The sequence below is a fragment of the Mustelus asterias genome, chromosome 9 (assembly GCF_964213995.1).
Source record: "Mustelus asterias chromosome 9, sMusAst1.hap1.1, whole genome shotgun sequence".
NCBI classification, from domain to species: Eukaryota; Metazoa; Chordata; class Chondrichthyes; order Carcharhiniformes; family Triakidae; genus Mustelus; species Mustelus asterias.
Genome location: NC_135809.1, coordinates 27,777,710 through 27,794,867, shown reverse-complemented (window position 1 = coordinate 27,794,867; position 17,158 = coordinate 27,777,710). Strand labels below are relative to the sequence as shown.

Genomic DNA, 17,158 nt, shown 5'->3' with positions numbered 1-17,158 from the left:
TGAGTAGTCTCCAGTTGCCCTTTTGAGAACCAATGATTTGGCACTTTGGGTTGTTACAGGAGAACATGGGATCTGTTTTCCAACTCACTCAAGTTACAGTGGGCTCTGCATGTCAGGGTGAAGTGTGTTGGACAGCAATTTTAACACCCAGGTGGCAAATGACCATACTGTCTAGACCAAAATTCAGATACTGTACTCCTGAATGAAAACCTCATGCTTTAATAATATCGCTATTAAATCACCAACAATGGATATTTTTCATTGGCAATTTTAACCTATGATACTAATTATAGAAATTAATGACCATTTTACAAACAGTTTATAGATTTTAGAAATGCATAAGATGTATTTAATTTCTTGTGACTGATTTTCTAGTACTATTTGGTGCAATCACAATCAAAATTGCTGAACATATTCCATAATTTGGTTAGTGTGCTTGTGATTGTCAACTATAAATATTTTGTCGACTTTTTTCAAAGGAACAAATTGAAGACTCTCTTTATACCTCATGCTGTAGTTATAATTTTTTGTTCAAAAGTTGTGTACGGTTTTTTCAAAACATCTGAGTACAAATCTAAAATATTGTAAATGGGAGTCTGGATTGCTAGAATGCTGTAATTTTTAAGATAAATTTTAAAATCCTTTTAGGTCAAATTAGATTTTAATAAATGTAATAAATTGCAAATCCAAACCTTTTCACAAGTTTATTTTTTAGGTTCACTATTATGAAGATGGCAATGTCCAACTGGTCAGCCATAAAGATGTACAGGAAACTATGTCTGTCACTGTAAGTAAAACTATTGTGCTACATTCTAAGAAAACTAATCATAATTTCTTTCTCTTGTTTATGACAACATTCTTTGGGGTAACTGCAAATTGTTTTTTATTTAAATATTGTGTTGTATGTTTTTTTATTGCACCATCTTTTATATATTAATGAATGATTTTTACAATTTTATTCCCCCCAGTCCACTTCTGTTTTCTCTCTTCCATACCACGTCTTTCTTGAAAACACTGAATCTTGTTGCACTGTTTCATAGGTGTTATCAGTTCTGGGACCAAACCCAAGTAGCTGATTGTCATTTGTCAACCTGAATGGAGCATTGGCTGACTACTCCACTGAGTGAGGCATCAAACCCCCCCTCAATCTTCCTGTCCATATTCAGTTTTTCTGATTAGCAAACAGAAATTGGAGTAGTTTTATTTTTTTTTGCCCCTCCCCACCACCTTTTGTTGAAGAGTACCGAGATGATGCTTAGATCAGCTAATTCAGCATAGACAAATCAAGTCCATTTTGCCTAATAGTACACTAGGTGGTATCTATACCATCTTGGCTATCGTGGGAGTCTTTGACTCTGAAACTTTAATGAAGCTCAGGTTAATTGTTTTCACTTGTATCCATGTGAACATAATGTGCCCTAGGTTAGTCTGCATTCTAAATCGGACTTTTTATATTTTTGCATCAAGATTGCTCTGCTTTCTTTTACAGAATGAAGCCCAGATGGCAAAAGAATTCTCAAAACTTGTAGAAGCAGTAGAAAATGAATACCAGGTATGATTATCTTGATGAAATAATTGGACTGTTTCTAATATTCCAAGATCTATGTTTGTGAGCTTGTGTAAGTCTGGCTGGTACACAGTTATAGCTGCCCTCAGTCAGGTGCCATTCTAACAGCTGAAGCAAAAAAATGAACATTGTAGCAATTCAGCAGTCGTTTGGCCGAAATGTTTCTTTGCATTATTTTTACATCAACGCCTTTTATGTGTTTGCCCCTCAGGATTTTCATATTATTTTGTTCTTGTACGGTAAGTAAGATATCTACCCCAGTTGTCACAAGTGCCTCATTGAGCAGTGTTTGAGGCATCAGGTGAGGACCACATGAATTAGTTTAGCAGATTGCCAACACTTTCGTAAAACATGCTTAAAAAGCAAATAGATATATCGAGAAAAAGCCCCCCACCCCCCAGCAGCTGAATATAGGTCTGAACTGATTTCAGGAGTCGCACTTAAAAGTACATAAAGGAAGCTAGTATGACCCCTCATTGAACTGAAGACTACTAAGTTCCGCGCATCTGTACTTTAGCAGCAAACAATATATTGTGCAGGAAATGTTTCTGACCTTCAAAAGTGTATATTCCAGATTACTGTGAATGGTGTATTGATAAATCTGACACATTCAGTAAAGTTAAATCTGGCGTTAGTTATCACCATTGATATATATTGATTCTCTGTTTCTCCAGTTTTAATTTTTGGATAGAATTTTAATATCTAAGTCTGTGGGCATTGTGTGCTGGTTGATGGTGGAAATCTGTATTGGTGCAGTAAACTGAGGCTTTTTTATTACTGCACCACCCTCAAAATATTAGCCAGTGCTTAATAAAATAGCAAATCTTAACTTGATTTGTCAGCTTGAGAGGAACTCGTAGGCAAGCACCAATTAGTCATTGTTGTTTGTCCTTTCCTTTTTTTTATAGAACTTGTAGCAAATGATTTTTTGTGTTTCCTGTTCTCACAATCCAAATGTTTACTTTCTCCAGACTGCTATCAATGAAAACTATCAGACCATGTCGGACACTACATTTAAAGCCTTGCGTAGGCAGCTGCCAGTCACTCGCACCAAGATCGATTGGAACAAAATCCTGAGCTACAAGATTGGCAAAGAAATGCAAAATCTTTAAGAGGAAGTTTTGCATGACTGGATAATTTTCGTGTCTGTTTTAAAAAGGTCTGGTCTCACAAGTGTGAAATTGTTGAATTACATTTATAAATAATTTGGGAAATTGCCTCATAACCTTTTTTAATACACTTTCAGTTGAATACCATTAGCGCTCATGATAGATTTACTGTGCACAAAGCACATGGCTTTCAATGCAGCATTTCCCTTTCTAACAATGTTAAAATAGTTTGACTCCTTGGTTTACTCATTAATGTGATTTTCATTTTAATGTATTTTCACTTTCTGAAGCAGTCACTGCAGCCATTATGTTTAGTTGCCATACTTGTGTTTACAGTACCATGGTGAGACCATGCCTTTTTTAGGTTTTTTTTTTTGGTTCCTGCTTAGTACAATTAAGTTGCTGAGGATCCAAGCAAATTTTAAACTTAACAGAATGGGCCTGTTTCTTCCCAGTACCTTTATTTTGATGAACGGTTGACAGTTACTAATCATTTATATCTGAAATATATCCCTTCATAGATTGCAGTCACTTCCACATTAATTTCTGAACTTGCCTTTGTTCTCGATAAAGAAGTATTCTGTTCAGGGGTAAATGGCATGGGACAGAAAATATTGAGTTAATGGGTAAATAATTCAATGTGGTTAGTAATGTTTATGCTTTACTGACATGGCACTGTCTCAGATGTAGTTACTATTTCCTGCAAAAATATACATAAAATGCAGTTACTGCTTTGTGCCCACATAAACTCCTCCTTCAATGAGCTGTGTATTAAAAGTTACCCATGAGTTATTTTTTATGAAGCAGACACAACTGTACCAGAACAAGACACATTGTAATATAAACCTGTATTCATTAATTTGTGTGTCAGCCTGTTTTGTTTTCCTCCTCCTCAGTAACTTTCAGCATTGAAATCCCTTTTCTATATATGATCAATTTGTAAATGACAGTTGAAATTGTTGTCTAGGTCAACTGGGAAAATGGTTCCAAATAACTTGCGTTGTGCACCTTGAAACCATGGAAACTTACAAATTACAAACTATGAACTGCTTGCAATCCACCAAGTTCATTTCTAACTTAAAACATGAGATATGCAGTTAAGTATGGGGTGGCAGTAGATGAAATGTGTCTCGTAGAATGGGGATTACTTTACATGGAATCCATAGTGTGAAAGAAATCTCTATCTCATGACTTTAATGCTTACATGGTTCTGTCTATCCCACTATGGATGCTGGATAAAGAATTCACCATTCTGCAAAAAACAGGAACTTCTACATGTACTTTCATATACTTCTCAATCTGCATAGAAATATGTTCCTATGCTCAACACTGGGACATGAGCAATTCAGATTTCTTGAGGCAGTGCATTGCATTCACATTAAAGTGAGGGGAGTGGTGAAAAAACAGAGCTACAGTCAAACTGGGGCTATTTGATTAATTTGGTTTACACCAATGACCATTTTGGAAATACATGATACAAGCTCCTTTAATATTACTAGCATAACTAATGTCTTTCCTAAAAATGGCACACTAAATGAAACTTTTCCCAAAGGAAACCATGGAATAATGGTGGATTACAATCCTGGTCTGTAATTTTTAAGATTAAGTTGTAAACTGATTCTGGGGTGTGAGCTGACTGACTGCACCTCCTATCAGTCACAGGAATTTGCTGTCTGTTCACTTGATGGGGGAGAGTGGAAAATGGAGAAGTTACCAGATTTCAGCCTATATCCCAGCCCCAGTAACATTGCTGGCTAGTGACAACACACAGGAGGTAAGGAATGAACACTCTGCCCAGAAACCTCGCACCTTTACCAGCTGTTGGTGGGTTGGGCCCCTGGATGGGCATATGCATGGCTGTGGCCAGAATTATCATCAGGAGTACCCGGTGCAGCTACAGGCAAACAGCCTGAGCAGGGAGACAAACAGAAGAAGAGTGGGAATTGGACCCTATCTCATCAGAAAAGTTCAGGAATTGTTTTTGTTCCACCAGCAGAGATTGAGAATACATTTTAGTCTCGACAGTAGAGGCTAGGGATGAGTCACCTCTCACTGGATCAGGTTGAAATATTTCATTGTCCCACCTAGATGTACTGGAACATAGCCTTACAATAACAGGAGCAGTCCATTCAGTCTCTTGAGGTTCACCAACTGCGCTAAACTGATAATAGAGTTGCTAGTGCTTGTCGAGAATGGTTTCCATAAGGGAACTTTCATAAGGGGGACTACTGTAATTTGAAGAATGTTTGGTTATGTTTTACTTGGTCAGCTGTTTTTCTTGAAATGTGACTCTTACTCCAGGATTTAAGCACATAATCTTGGCCAACACTTGGGTCCTATTTGGATGAAACATCAAATTATGGCTGTTCAATTGGTACAAAAGATGTCCTGCCACTGTTGAAAGAGGGAGGTACTGAACAAGATTTATCTCTCAATCAACGCAAAATAGATTAACTGGTCATCTCTCTGTTGTTTGTGAGACCTTGCTGTGTGTAAATTGTAAGAATTATTTGGAAACATAAGTGATAACACACCAAAGTTATTCATTGACTTGGAAGCACTTGAGAAGTTCTGGCAACATAAAAGGTACTATATAACTACACATTTATTTTCTTATCCATATCGAATTGCATTTACCACCTGGTGAACCAATTATCGAAAGTCAAAATCCTTCAATGTATCTCATTTGCCATATTTCTCATAGTTTACACTCAGTTTGGTATTTCTTGCAAACTTAGAATTCTGCTTGCTACATGAATGTATGCATAAAATATGAAGGGCTCAGACTCAAACTTGGATATTTTGGCAATCTCTTTCCACCCTGTTCCTATTTACAGCTACCCTTCAATTTTCTATCCAGCTCTCCATTCTATCTCCTGTACTATGCCTCCTTAGTTATTAATGGTTGATGGTGAAGCCTTGTTTGACACAGTAAATTTGCCCTTTAATTCCGTGTTATTGTATTTTGGATTGTACAATTTTCCGTGGCTTTTCATATCTTATGCCATATCCTCTTGACTGTTTCCTGGATTACCATGTAGTAAGTTTAATTAGAAGCTCAACGCTATACCTACCTTAATTGTGATTTAATTATGAAGTCTATTGGAGTGGATCATGTGATCGACTAATGGGTTCTCCAAGATATAGATCTGCTGATTAACTTGGCTGTGGGTATTCTTTAAAGTTTGTTTTAAGTTTATTTATTAGTGTTGCAAGTAGACTTACATTGACACTGCAATGAAGTTACTGTGGAAAATCTCCAGCACCTGTTCGGGTACACTGAGGGAAAATTTAGCATGGCCAGTGCACCTAAGCAGCACGTCTTACGGACTGTGGGAGGTTTCTTCAGCAGAGGCTGAGGAACCCCTCTCATCAGGACAGATTGGACTATTTCATTGCCTCCCTCTTCCCTCCTTCCCCCCCCCCCCCCCCAAAAGACTTGGAACATACAACAACAGGGGCAATCCATTCAGTCTCCCGAGGCTTACTAACTGCATTATGTGACCTTTTTTTTTTTAAATGAAAGTTGCCAAAAACTATTTGACTGGAATGTTGGATTTAAAATTTCCAGAGTGAGCACTGTATTTACTGTCCTGTGGGGTCAGTTTGACCTCAAGATTATGTATAGAAGTGCACACAAACTTAGAATCACCTGACTGAAATGTTTACCCTGTGTATGAGTGTGTAGGCATGAAAATGTTCCAGCCATAATTTTGGAATCACCAATCCTGATTATTTTTAATTCTCAAAAGTAGTTATACTGAGGGACACCTATGTGAGAACATAGATCCTAGCCACCTTCGTTCCAGTGATTTCTGTTTCTAACATTCTACCATCCTGAAAATAAGTTGTAACAATAATGGTGTTGGTTAATCATGACAATCTATCTCTGTCTACAAAGACATGAGGCTAGGTCCAAATATACCTATCCCTTCTCCACCCCTTGCTGTCCTCCACCTCAACAAAGTAAACTGCATGCTGTCTGAAACTAATTTGCAAATAAATTTGATATTCCATGTCTATACATGTTGACATTTAACAAGCTATGTTTTCAAATATTCATTCTTTTCTAGGTCATTTCCACCTAGGTCTAACTCTTTGGAGATATTATGTACAGCAGTTGTTAAAACTTAATAGTTTTGAGTACATTTCTTTACACTTTAAATAAAATGAGTTATGTTAGCCACTCCCTGGGGATCTTGTTAATTAGTGTATATACAAAAATCGGTTAAGTAGGACAAAAACATGCACAAAAATCCAGGCCAACTTTTGTAGCTTTAAAAATATTGTCCCATGGTGGCAGTGGTTAGCACTGCTGCTTTACAGCGCCTGGGACCCGGGTTCGATTCCCGGCTTGAGTCACTGTCTGTGCGGAATCTGCACATTCTCCCCGTGTCTGCATGGGTTTCCTCCCATAGTCCAAAAGACTTGCTGGTTAGATGCATCGGCCATGCTAAATTCTCCCTCAGTGCACCCAAACAGGCGCCGGAGTGTGGTGACTAAGGGGTTTTCACTAACTACTTTGCAGTGTTAATAATGTATGCCTATTTGGGATGTTAATAAATGAACGTTAAAACATATGTTCAGATCCTTCCATCCTGACTCAAATTATCACTGGAAATGAAAAATGTTTAAAAAGCAAACTCATCTTAAATGGTCCTTGGCCCAGCAAAAAAATTCCCATGAAAGCTACAAAAAAAGTTACAGAAATTTCAACACAAGGCAACCTTTTGCTGCTCTTTCCCAGTACTTTTTTCTCTCTCTACCCTGAATGGTGTGCTACCCAGCTTCAGATTAAACAAGCGATAATTTAATTGAAATTGTTAGCTTATAGATGCCATAAGTCATTCAGTAGACATGCACAAGTAATTACAAATAGCTACTGAAGTGGAATCTCAAGTACTTGGAGACTATAAAAAGATGCATAGAACTTGGATTAGTGTAGATTAGTTCCAAATGAAGTACTACAGTTTCCTCTACGTGTAAATAATTTCAAAGTAGCGTATTTTGTATTTCAAACTGACAACAGTACATTTACACTTTAGTGGCCTGCTCAAATATCTTGGCAAGTCGGGCTACTGAGGAAAGATGTAAGAAAGATGACCAGAAAGCTGCAACCACTTAAGTCAGGCAGGTCTGCCAGTAAATACAGTGGCCCTGTGTGTTAGCCTTTGGAAATGTTCTATGAAAGGGTCTAGGTTATTGGCCTTGGGGTGCCTTATGATTCTGGTACTAGGCTAGCAATCTAGACTTCAAATTCTCTATGATAGGAAATTGAGTTTACATGGTGAGGGGGAATTCCAGCCAAGAGGACATGATCTTAAAATTAGAATTAGGCCATTTAGGCATGAAGTGAAGTCCTGATTTTTTGCACATGGATAAGTGGAAATCTGAAACTATTTCCCACAAAAAACTGAATGCTGAGACAAATTTAAAATTGAAAGACTGATAGATTGATAAGAGTATTGATGGATATGGAGAAAGAGTGGGTAAATGGAGTTGAGGTACATATCGGCCATGATGCGATAGAATTTTGGAACAGGCTCGATGGGCTAAGTTCTTCCTGAGGGTACAGCTCCACCTTATGGTTTGTATTGGTTATTTTGCACAAGTTAATTGAACCTGGCTAAATAAATACATTCTTCATATGGAACACAGCCATTTTCCATTTACAATTTCTAAAATTAATTTTCCATGAAACAATGCCTTCAGCCCCCATTTTACTTGAATTGACCTTGACAGTTCATTTTTAGAATTACAAGTGTGTTTTAGAAACTCAAATCTTTCATTGATAAAATGCAACTATTCCAACATTTGCAAAAAGTTGATCATAGTTGTTTTTTTCCTATCCTAGTGCTGGTTTCTTATTGTCCAGGTTATGCTAAACTTGTATATGTGCTGAAATTATCTGGGAAGTTTAATTTTCCATTGGGCTAATTTGCACTGCCTGGACTCTATGCAAGTGCCTCTACAACACAGATTGAGCAGAGACCTAGCCTAGATATGCAGGACTTGCCTGGATACCAACCCTGGAAATATTACAGTTTCTCTTGTGTAACTCTGGGATTAACCAGCATAACAGAAATGATACCTATTTCAGGTCTTTTTTGGAAATTTGATTGTGATTGACCACAGCATGTGCTATGTAAAAAGTAGCTAGACTAGTGGGATTGCTGGAGGCTTCCACAAAAAAAAGTAATATTTTTACCTGAAGGTGAAACCAATTTCTAGACCAACATATCAGCATAGCTTTTGGCCCGTGTGCTGTACCTGATTTACAATTTTTCCAGCAACATACCCAACAAATATATGGGTGGCACAGTGGTTAGCACTGCTGCCTCACAGCACCAGGGACCCAGATTTGATTCCCGGCTTGAATCACTGTGGAATCTGAACGTTCTCCCCATGTCTGCATGAGTTTCCTCCAGGTGTTCTGGTTTCCTCCCACAGTCCCGAAAGATGTGCTGGTTAGGTGCATTGACCATGCTAAATTCTCCTTCAAGGTACCCAAACAGTCACCAGAGTGTAGCGACTAAGGAATTTTTGCAGTAACTTAACTGCAGTGTTAATGTAAGCCTATTTGTGACACCAATAAACTTTAACTTTAAAAACTTTATGTAGGAGATGAAGTGCTGAAGAGACTGAACGAACAGAGATTTGCTGAATGTAATTTGGAAAGGGCAGAGAGACTAGGTGAGGACAGAGGATACAGACTAAGATGTTAGGGAGAGTAGATTTCAAGAAGGAACAAGAATATCATTGCTTCATGGTTTAAAAATTGGAAGTTATTGGAAAATGAAATGGCAGAGCAGTGAGGGCATGGAGAAGAGTGAGGCTGAGGACCTGCTTTTGGGCTGAGCACACATGGTGATGAGGAAGCATATTTAAGTATTGCTGGATAATTTAATGTATTTTTATGGAAGAACTTTAATAGTTCCATTGTCACATTAGAGCACATTACTTCAATTTGTGTGTGAACAGATACTCTGCAAGGAACCCATTATAATTCATTTCATGATCAATATTAAAAACCTTAAACCAGAAATATCTTGACCTATAAGTCACTCTCCAGAGGTTAGCCAGAACCAAGGAGTAATTGATATTTATGGATCAAAATCTGTTTTGTTTCAAGTCATGAAAGACTAAAATTCTCTCTTTATGGGTTTTGATAGCAGATCACTTGTTGAAGGTAACGTGTGCATGAAATATGTATTTTGTGTCACAGGGTCAGACTTGCCTCAGTGGTAGCACATTTGCCTCTGAGTCAGAAGATTATTCAACTTGACTCCAGAGCCGAGACTATCGATTCATGGCTGTACTGTTACAGGACTGCTGGCCATATAAGATCCAATGGCATAATTCGAGAAATTTGCTTTTTGAAATCCTGACCAGCAGCAACAACAACCACCTAGATTTATAGAGTGCCTTTGATGTGGTAAAATTTCCTGAGGCATTACATAGGAGTAAATGAGCAGAATTGGAGGAATGTAAATAACATCTGAGGAGTGGGAGGCTGGAGGAAATTAGAGGGGGAAGGATGAGCGGTGAGATCATGGGCAAACTTGAAAACAAGGATGAGAATTTTAAAATCAAGGCATTACTTGACCAGGCGCCAAAATAACTAGTAGAGATAAAGGTGACACAGTATTTGGATTTTCAGAAGGCTTTTGATGAAGTACCACATAAAAGGTTAATGTGCAAAATTAAAGCACATGGGATTGGGGTAATATATTGGCATGGATTGAAAATTGATTTAGCAGACAGGAAATGGAGAAAGGAATAAATAGGTCTTTTTTGATATGGCAAGTGATCACTAGTGTGTCCTGTAAAGATCAGTGCTTAGGCCCCAACTATTCACAATATACATCAAATGATTGGATGAGGGAACCAAATGTAATATTTCCAAGTTTGCCGACAACAGAAAACTTGGTGGGACTCATAGTGAGGAGGATGGTAAAAGATTCAAGGTGATTTAGACAAGTTAAGTGAATGGGCAAATACATGACAGATGCAGTATAATGTGGATGTGAAGTTATGCACTTAGGATAGAGAAACACAATGGCAGGATATTATGTAAACTGCGATAAATTGGGAAACGCTGACCTACAAAATGACTTGGGTGTCTTTGTACACCACTCACTGAAAGCAAGCAGGCAGGTTACAGCAAGTAGCTAGGAAGGCAAGAGGACTTGAGTGCGGGAGCAAGGATGTCTTACTGCAGCTGTACAGGGCCTTGGTGAGACCTAACCTGGAGTATTGTGTTCAGATTTGTTCTCATCTAAGAAAGGATATATTTGCCATAGAGGGAGTGCAGCGAAGGTTCACCAGACTGATTCCTTGGATGGCAGGATCATCGTATGAGGAGAAATTGTGTTGACTGGGCCTTTGTTCACTGGAATTTAGAAGAATGAGAGGGAATCTAATTGAAACGTATAAAATCCTGATAGGGCTGGACACACTAGATGCAGGGAGGTTGTTTTTCTGGTTGGAGTGCCTAGACCAAAAGATCTCAGTCTTGGAGAGGGTGGGGGGTGGTCGTGGTGGTAAAGGTAAAGTAAGTGTAGAGGCACTTACCTCGTGCTGCAGCCAGGAAGAAGAACCAGCTCAAACTCATAGGTATTTTATGAAGTTAGCCTAGACCCTAACTTTTACATTTGATTTTGGCAATGGTGAGCATAAGGGGTTTTACTCTGTATGTAGTATGTATGATTCAAGTGGCCCACTAGGAAGCTTCTATCAAAACAAACTTTATTTAAGAACACAGAATATAACAAAAAGAATTAGCATAACTTTTGCCAATTAAAATACTTAAGAATTATACTTTGTCATGTTTAACAGTTAGGTATCTCTATTGTTCCAATTCGGCAATATCCCCAATAGACATAAAACCCTGCTGTAGACCAGTTAGTACAAAAAAACAAAGATGCTTATGTGGTCACTAGATTTGCAGCCTTTTGACTCTTCTGGAGACTGATCTAGACTGACACCTGTCTGTCTAATTTTCATGCAACAACTTAGAGAAATCTCTACCCCTGAACAGTAGAATCGCAGAGAAAAATACTTATTTGTTGGCAGATTCCAGTTTCCACTTCAAAGAGCGAAAGTAACACCTCTCTAAAGATCCCAATAGCAGATTGCCTTGAGTTCTCTGTGAAAAACTGGCTGCACCTACTCATATGACCTTACTTGTCAATCGAGCCAAGTGAAAACACAAAACAACAGAACCCTGCACTAACTTAATCAAAACAAACACTGCATCAATTATGTTGCTGCAGTAACAATACAGTGCTTCTGGATCCAGACAAAATGGCTCCAATAATTAAAAACAAACTGCCATAACATGACAGAAATACATTTCTTAAAGGCACAGTATCGTCACAACAGCACGAGTCTGACCAGACCCAAATAGAAATCCATTGAGAGCTAGGCAACAAAAGGAAGGACTGAGGAATCTGGCATGCCCTACATGGCCAACAGTTGCTGCTGTTCAGATAATCACAATCATTGACCATGTAGCCTATTAGTTGGAATGCACATACCAGATTGGCTGTTTTGGACACATCATCCAGAATGTTAGGTTACTTGGCCAATCGGCCCAGGGCCCCCTAGAGCATATGCACCAATGATTAGCACCATCAGCACCCGAAACCCCCTGGGCCTTGGTGGGGCCACCGCTGCCCCATGAAAATCTCTGGTCATAGTTGCGACTGAAGACTATGGCTTCGACCTTCCTAATCAGTTGAAATTTTTCTGCTCATCCAGTACTGAATATCAGACAAACAGACTGCTGGATTTAACAGCAGTGGAGGAGTCAAGAGAGTTGGTGGTAATCCAGAGCTGGATATAGACAGCGCACGTGTGAAAATAACTATGCTTGCAAGTATGTTACCACAGGACAACATGTAGGAGAGAAATGGGGTAGGTGTGGGTGGGAAAGGGCAAAAGAAATAATGGTATGGGAGCGAGAAGAGAAGCCATTGCAAGTGATACGCTGGCTCAGATTCGATAAGAATGGAACTAGTCCCACCCAGCTGGGTGAGAATGGAGAGGTATTGGAGGGGAGGACAGTGTAGTCAATTGTGTGAAAGACTGCAGATAGGTCAAGAAGGGACAATTTACCTTTGTCAGAAACACATATGAGGTCATTTATCCATTTATCTAGCACCATTCCTCAACCAAATCATTAAAGCATGTTTATTTAGTTTATTTTAATCAAAAAAAAATCATTACTTTGAGTGGGACCTTTGCTGTGTGCAATTTGGTTGCTTTGTGTCCCTAAATTGTCATGATGACCACACTTTTTTTAAAAAAAGTACTTCATTGGCTGTAAAGTGCTTTGGAATGTCCTGAGGTCATGAAAGGTGCTATATAACTCCAAATGATTTATGTGCTAAAGCCACATCAATAATTAGGTGCGTCACCTCCATGCTGTTGGACTACTCTGCTAATTGCCAAATGATAGGAGCATCTGCCCTCAGAAGGAAATAAAGCTAATTGTTTAGGATTGTTCCTCCCAATAATGGACCTCCCACGAAACACTCACCTGTCTTGATGTAAATGCACGGGCGAAGACATCTCTAGGAAAAAGCAAAATACTACTAATGCTGAAAATCTGAAATAAAAACAAAGTGCTGGAAATACTCTGCAGATTTGGCAGCATCTGTGGAGCGAGAAACAGAGTTAACGTTTCAAGTCAAAACTCTGAAGTTCTCACAATAAGTCATCAATTTAAAATGTCAACTCTCTTCCTCTCTCCATGTTTTAAGGAAGCTGCCCTGATGTGATTTTTGCAATGTTGATCACAAAACTGACTCTGTCACTGTGTTCCACACAGGGCATTTTGTCATGTTTTCAGACCAAAGAACTTTGCTATGATCGATCAATAAAATGATTGTAATAGAGTTCTTCCAGAAAACAAAGACACATCAACTTATGCAGCCACAATATTTTATGTTTCTTTGCCTTATATTGTCTCAGGCTGTTCAGATTGACTTGCTTGGATTGCTCTAGAAACCTTGTAAAAAGACATTAGCTGTGGTTAAGGGCACATTGACCTTGGCCGATGGGTTTGAAATAACTAGAATGGAGGAGCTGTTGGTCAAAAGGGTATGCAGAGAATCCAGATATTATAATCTCTTTGCTAGTTTCTGGAAGGATCAGTTTGTGCCTTGTCCTAATTTGTGGATGGACTTTGTGCTGTGCCACAGTGACAAAATTATATTTATGTATTCAATATAAAAATATGTGGAGGGAAACAGGCACGGGATAATTGAAGGAATTGGGAGATGGTTGGATCTGTAGGTTTTGAGGTGGTTTCAAATGGAAAGAGGTGAAGTGGGGTAGGAGATTTGGGAAGGACGGAGAGTTGAATGAGAGTAAAATGGATGATAGTCAAGAGGTCAGTGTTAGATAGAATGAAGGATTCAGTATGGACACTGACTAATATAAATAAAGCTGTAGACAGATTCGCACTTGAGGATTTGGATGTTGAAGTTAATACATTGGCGATCGGGTACTTGTGCAGATTTGCAAGAATTAAGGATTGGCAACTTGGACTTTGTGCAGGAAGGATGCATCTCGTGGAATATTGGAGAATGGACCTTGGGTGGTTGGCAAGGTAGGCATTAAAAAAGTTAGAAGCTGACAGAATTATGGCTAATTCTTGACTCTGGTCAAGGCATTCCCCTGAGGAATGAACCAGTGAATGGCTATCACTTATTTTGTTTAGCTGAAACAGGCACAATGTGCATACTTGTTCTTTCTGACCAACAGGATGCTGCCGTCAAGCCAAAAAGATATCCTGCCTGTCACACAAATAAGTAATGGTATGTTTGAATTTCAGTGCCAATGTGATGCCAGTTATGTAGGCCATACCTCCCAAAGTCTGGCGGATCATATCAAACAGCATATCCCTTCCAGTGTTCGCAACGGGCAAGGTACAGACCATATGCAACCAGCCTGTGCTTGCAAAACTTAAAACAATGTCCAACATTAGATATGATTCTGTCATTGGACATTTGTTAAATAATGCTCTGCTAAAAATAATGCTGACAACCAATTTAAGATTATCAGTCAGACTCACAATAAGTGCGCATTTGAGTGTACTGGAAGCTACATATATTAATGCACAAGGCACTGTTCTTTGCAGACAGAAATAAAGGTGTAATGAAGCTTAGTAAATAATAAGTAGTTGAATTTGGCAAATATTCAACAGATTAAATGGCAACTATTAACGTATTGGAGAGTGACACTACTGTAAATACTTTGCTCATATCCTTACAGGTGTACATTTGTTCATGGAAGAAATAGGCCAACTTATTGTCAGGTAGTGATTTCTGGTAAAATTACCCATGGATACACAGAAATGCAAGTGGTTTGAGATACAACTGAGCATGCCCAAATAGGAACATAATTCCTTTACGCCATTAATAAGCCAGAACAACCAGCACTCTATTCATAGAATCATAAATCTCTACTGTGCAGAAAGAGGCCATTCAGCCCATCAAGTCTGCACCGACCACAATCCCATCCAGGCCCTATTCCTGCAACCCCACACATTTACCCTGCTAATCCCCCTGACACGAGGGTCAATTTAGCATTGCCAATCAATCTAACCCACAGATCTTTGGACTGTGGGAGGAAACCGGAGCACCCGGAAGAAACCACACAGACAGGGGAGAACATGCAAACTCCACACAGACAGTGACCCGAAGCCGGAATCGAACCCGGGTCCCTGGCGCTGTGAGGCAGCAGTGCGAACCACTGTGCTGTCATTTAATTATGTTTTCCACAGGATTTCCATCTATATTTGTGAATTCAAAGGTTCACACTATTCTGTAATTAATTACTGCAAGTAATAAGATCACGGTTGCTTTCCTGAATGTCAATAAACTGTCTCAATGGAGATGGGGTGACCCCAATTTGCCATGGTTATTACGAGAAAGTCTGGACTCAAAATGCCATTATTGGAGAATTTTGAAAAAACAGCATAAGTAATGGCACTAAAAGGTTGGCGAGGCCAAGAGAGGGAGCACCTCCATATTAAACACCAAAGTCAAACGATGAAGCCATTGTGACAATTGATCGGTATAACGTCTGTTAAATAAAAAAAATACACAATGCGACTGGTTGGAGGTGCAGGGGTGGGTGAGGAGAGTGTTGTGGAAGCTAAAGGTGATCTAAAAATGGAACAATTCCAGGTTTCCATATTGATAACAAAAGTTGGATCCAGATATAGAGGTTTGAAAATAACCAGCTGAGCAGTAAGTATGTAATTCTCTGCTTTGAGAATCGACTGCATAACATGATTTTAAAAAACCCTCTATGTTAAAAAGTTCTATGAAGGAATGCACTGCGTTACCCTCAGTAATCTTGGTGGCATGATGGCACAGTGGTTAGCACTGCTGCGTCACAGCACCAGGGACCCAGGTTCAATTCCAGCCTCGGGTCACTCTCTGTGTTAGTTTGCACATTCTCCCTGTGTCTGAGTGGGTTTCCTCTGGGTGCTCTGGTTTCCTCCCACAGTCCAAAAATGTGCAGGTTAGGTTGATTCACCATGCTAAATTGACCCTAACGTCAGGAGGATTAGCAGGGTAAACGTGTGTGGTTACTGGAATAGAGCCTGGGTGGGATTGTGGTCAGTGCAGACTCAATGGACCGAATGGCCTTCTTCACTGTAGGGTTACTATTACCTACAGAAGGTTCAACCGATTCCACTGGTGACAGCAGATTCTGAAAATTACCAGGATCATCAATCTTTTATGTAAGAGCTCTATTAAAATGAACGCAGTTGTGGAGTTCTCAGGCAGGTTAAAAACACTGGAACAGTTTGTTCTTTCAACGAGTAGAAATCTGTTACTTTGGCTGACAAAGGTAACTTTGTGTTGCAGATGACAGCACTATATCGGTCAATGTGAAACTTTAACAAAGTTTGGCTTGTTTTAATTGTTAGAATCAAATGGAACAGACAAAAGGTTGTGGTATGTCCTTGATCATATCTTTCACACTTAGTTGGCAATGTTACTAAAGGGTCCAGCAAAGACACAGTTCCAATGCTGTACTGACAAAACTCCTTTAGCTTTTCAATTTGTAACGTGCAGTCTGTCACATCTGACTAGGATCTAGGCATCAAATTGCAAACCAGCAAGTAATCTCAGATAAAGTTAAAACACATTTTGATTTTTTTGCTTTGAATTTCCAGAAAGCAATTAATTTACAAGTTTCCATTTGATCTCATGGCTTCTTCCCCAGCCTTCTAAGCCAGATACTAGCTTGATTAAAAACCTTACTTTTCTAAGGCATTATTAAGTACAGTAATGAGATGATACCTTGCTCATTGTTCCACTGGAGCAAGCTGAGAGGGAGTGATTGGAGGCAGCAGTGCTGGTGAGAGATTAATTGAATTGTTTATTTATTTAATTAGTCAGCTAGTGTGTGTTTTTTTTTTGGCCTTTACTTTTGCAGTTGTATTTTAAGTTTAAAG

The 17,158-nt window shown here is 39.0% G+C and overlaps 1 protein-coding gene across 1 annotated transcript in view; it reads left to right on the top strand.

The window, feature by feature from the left end:
* Positions 1 to 3,535, top strand: part of LOC144498568 (F-actin-capping protein subunit alpha-2) — a 40,615-nt gene extending 37,080 nt beyond the window's left edge. Inside the window, exons 8-10 of the mRNA XM_078219877.1 lie at positions 716 to 787; positions 1,490 to 1,552; positions 2,539 to 3,535. Of these exons, the coding sequence (XP_078076003.1) occupies positions 716 to 787; positions 1,490 to 1,552; positions 2,539 to 2,679 (276 nt within the window). The 3' untranslated portion in view covers positions 2,680 to 3,535. The remainder of the gene's footprint in view (positions 1 to 715; positions 788 to 1,489; positions 1,553 to 2,538) is intronic.
* Positions 3,536 to 17,158: the final 13,623 nt, after the last annotated feature.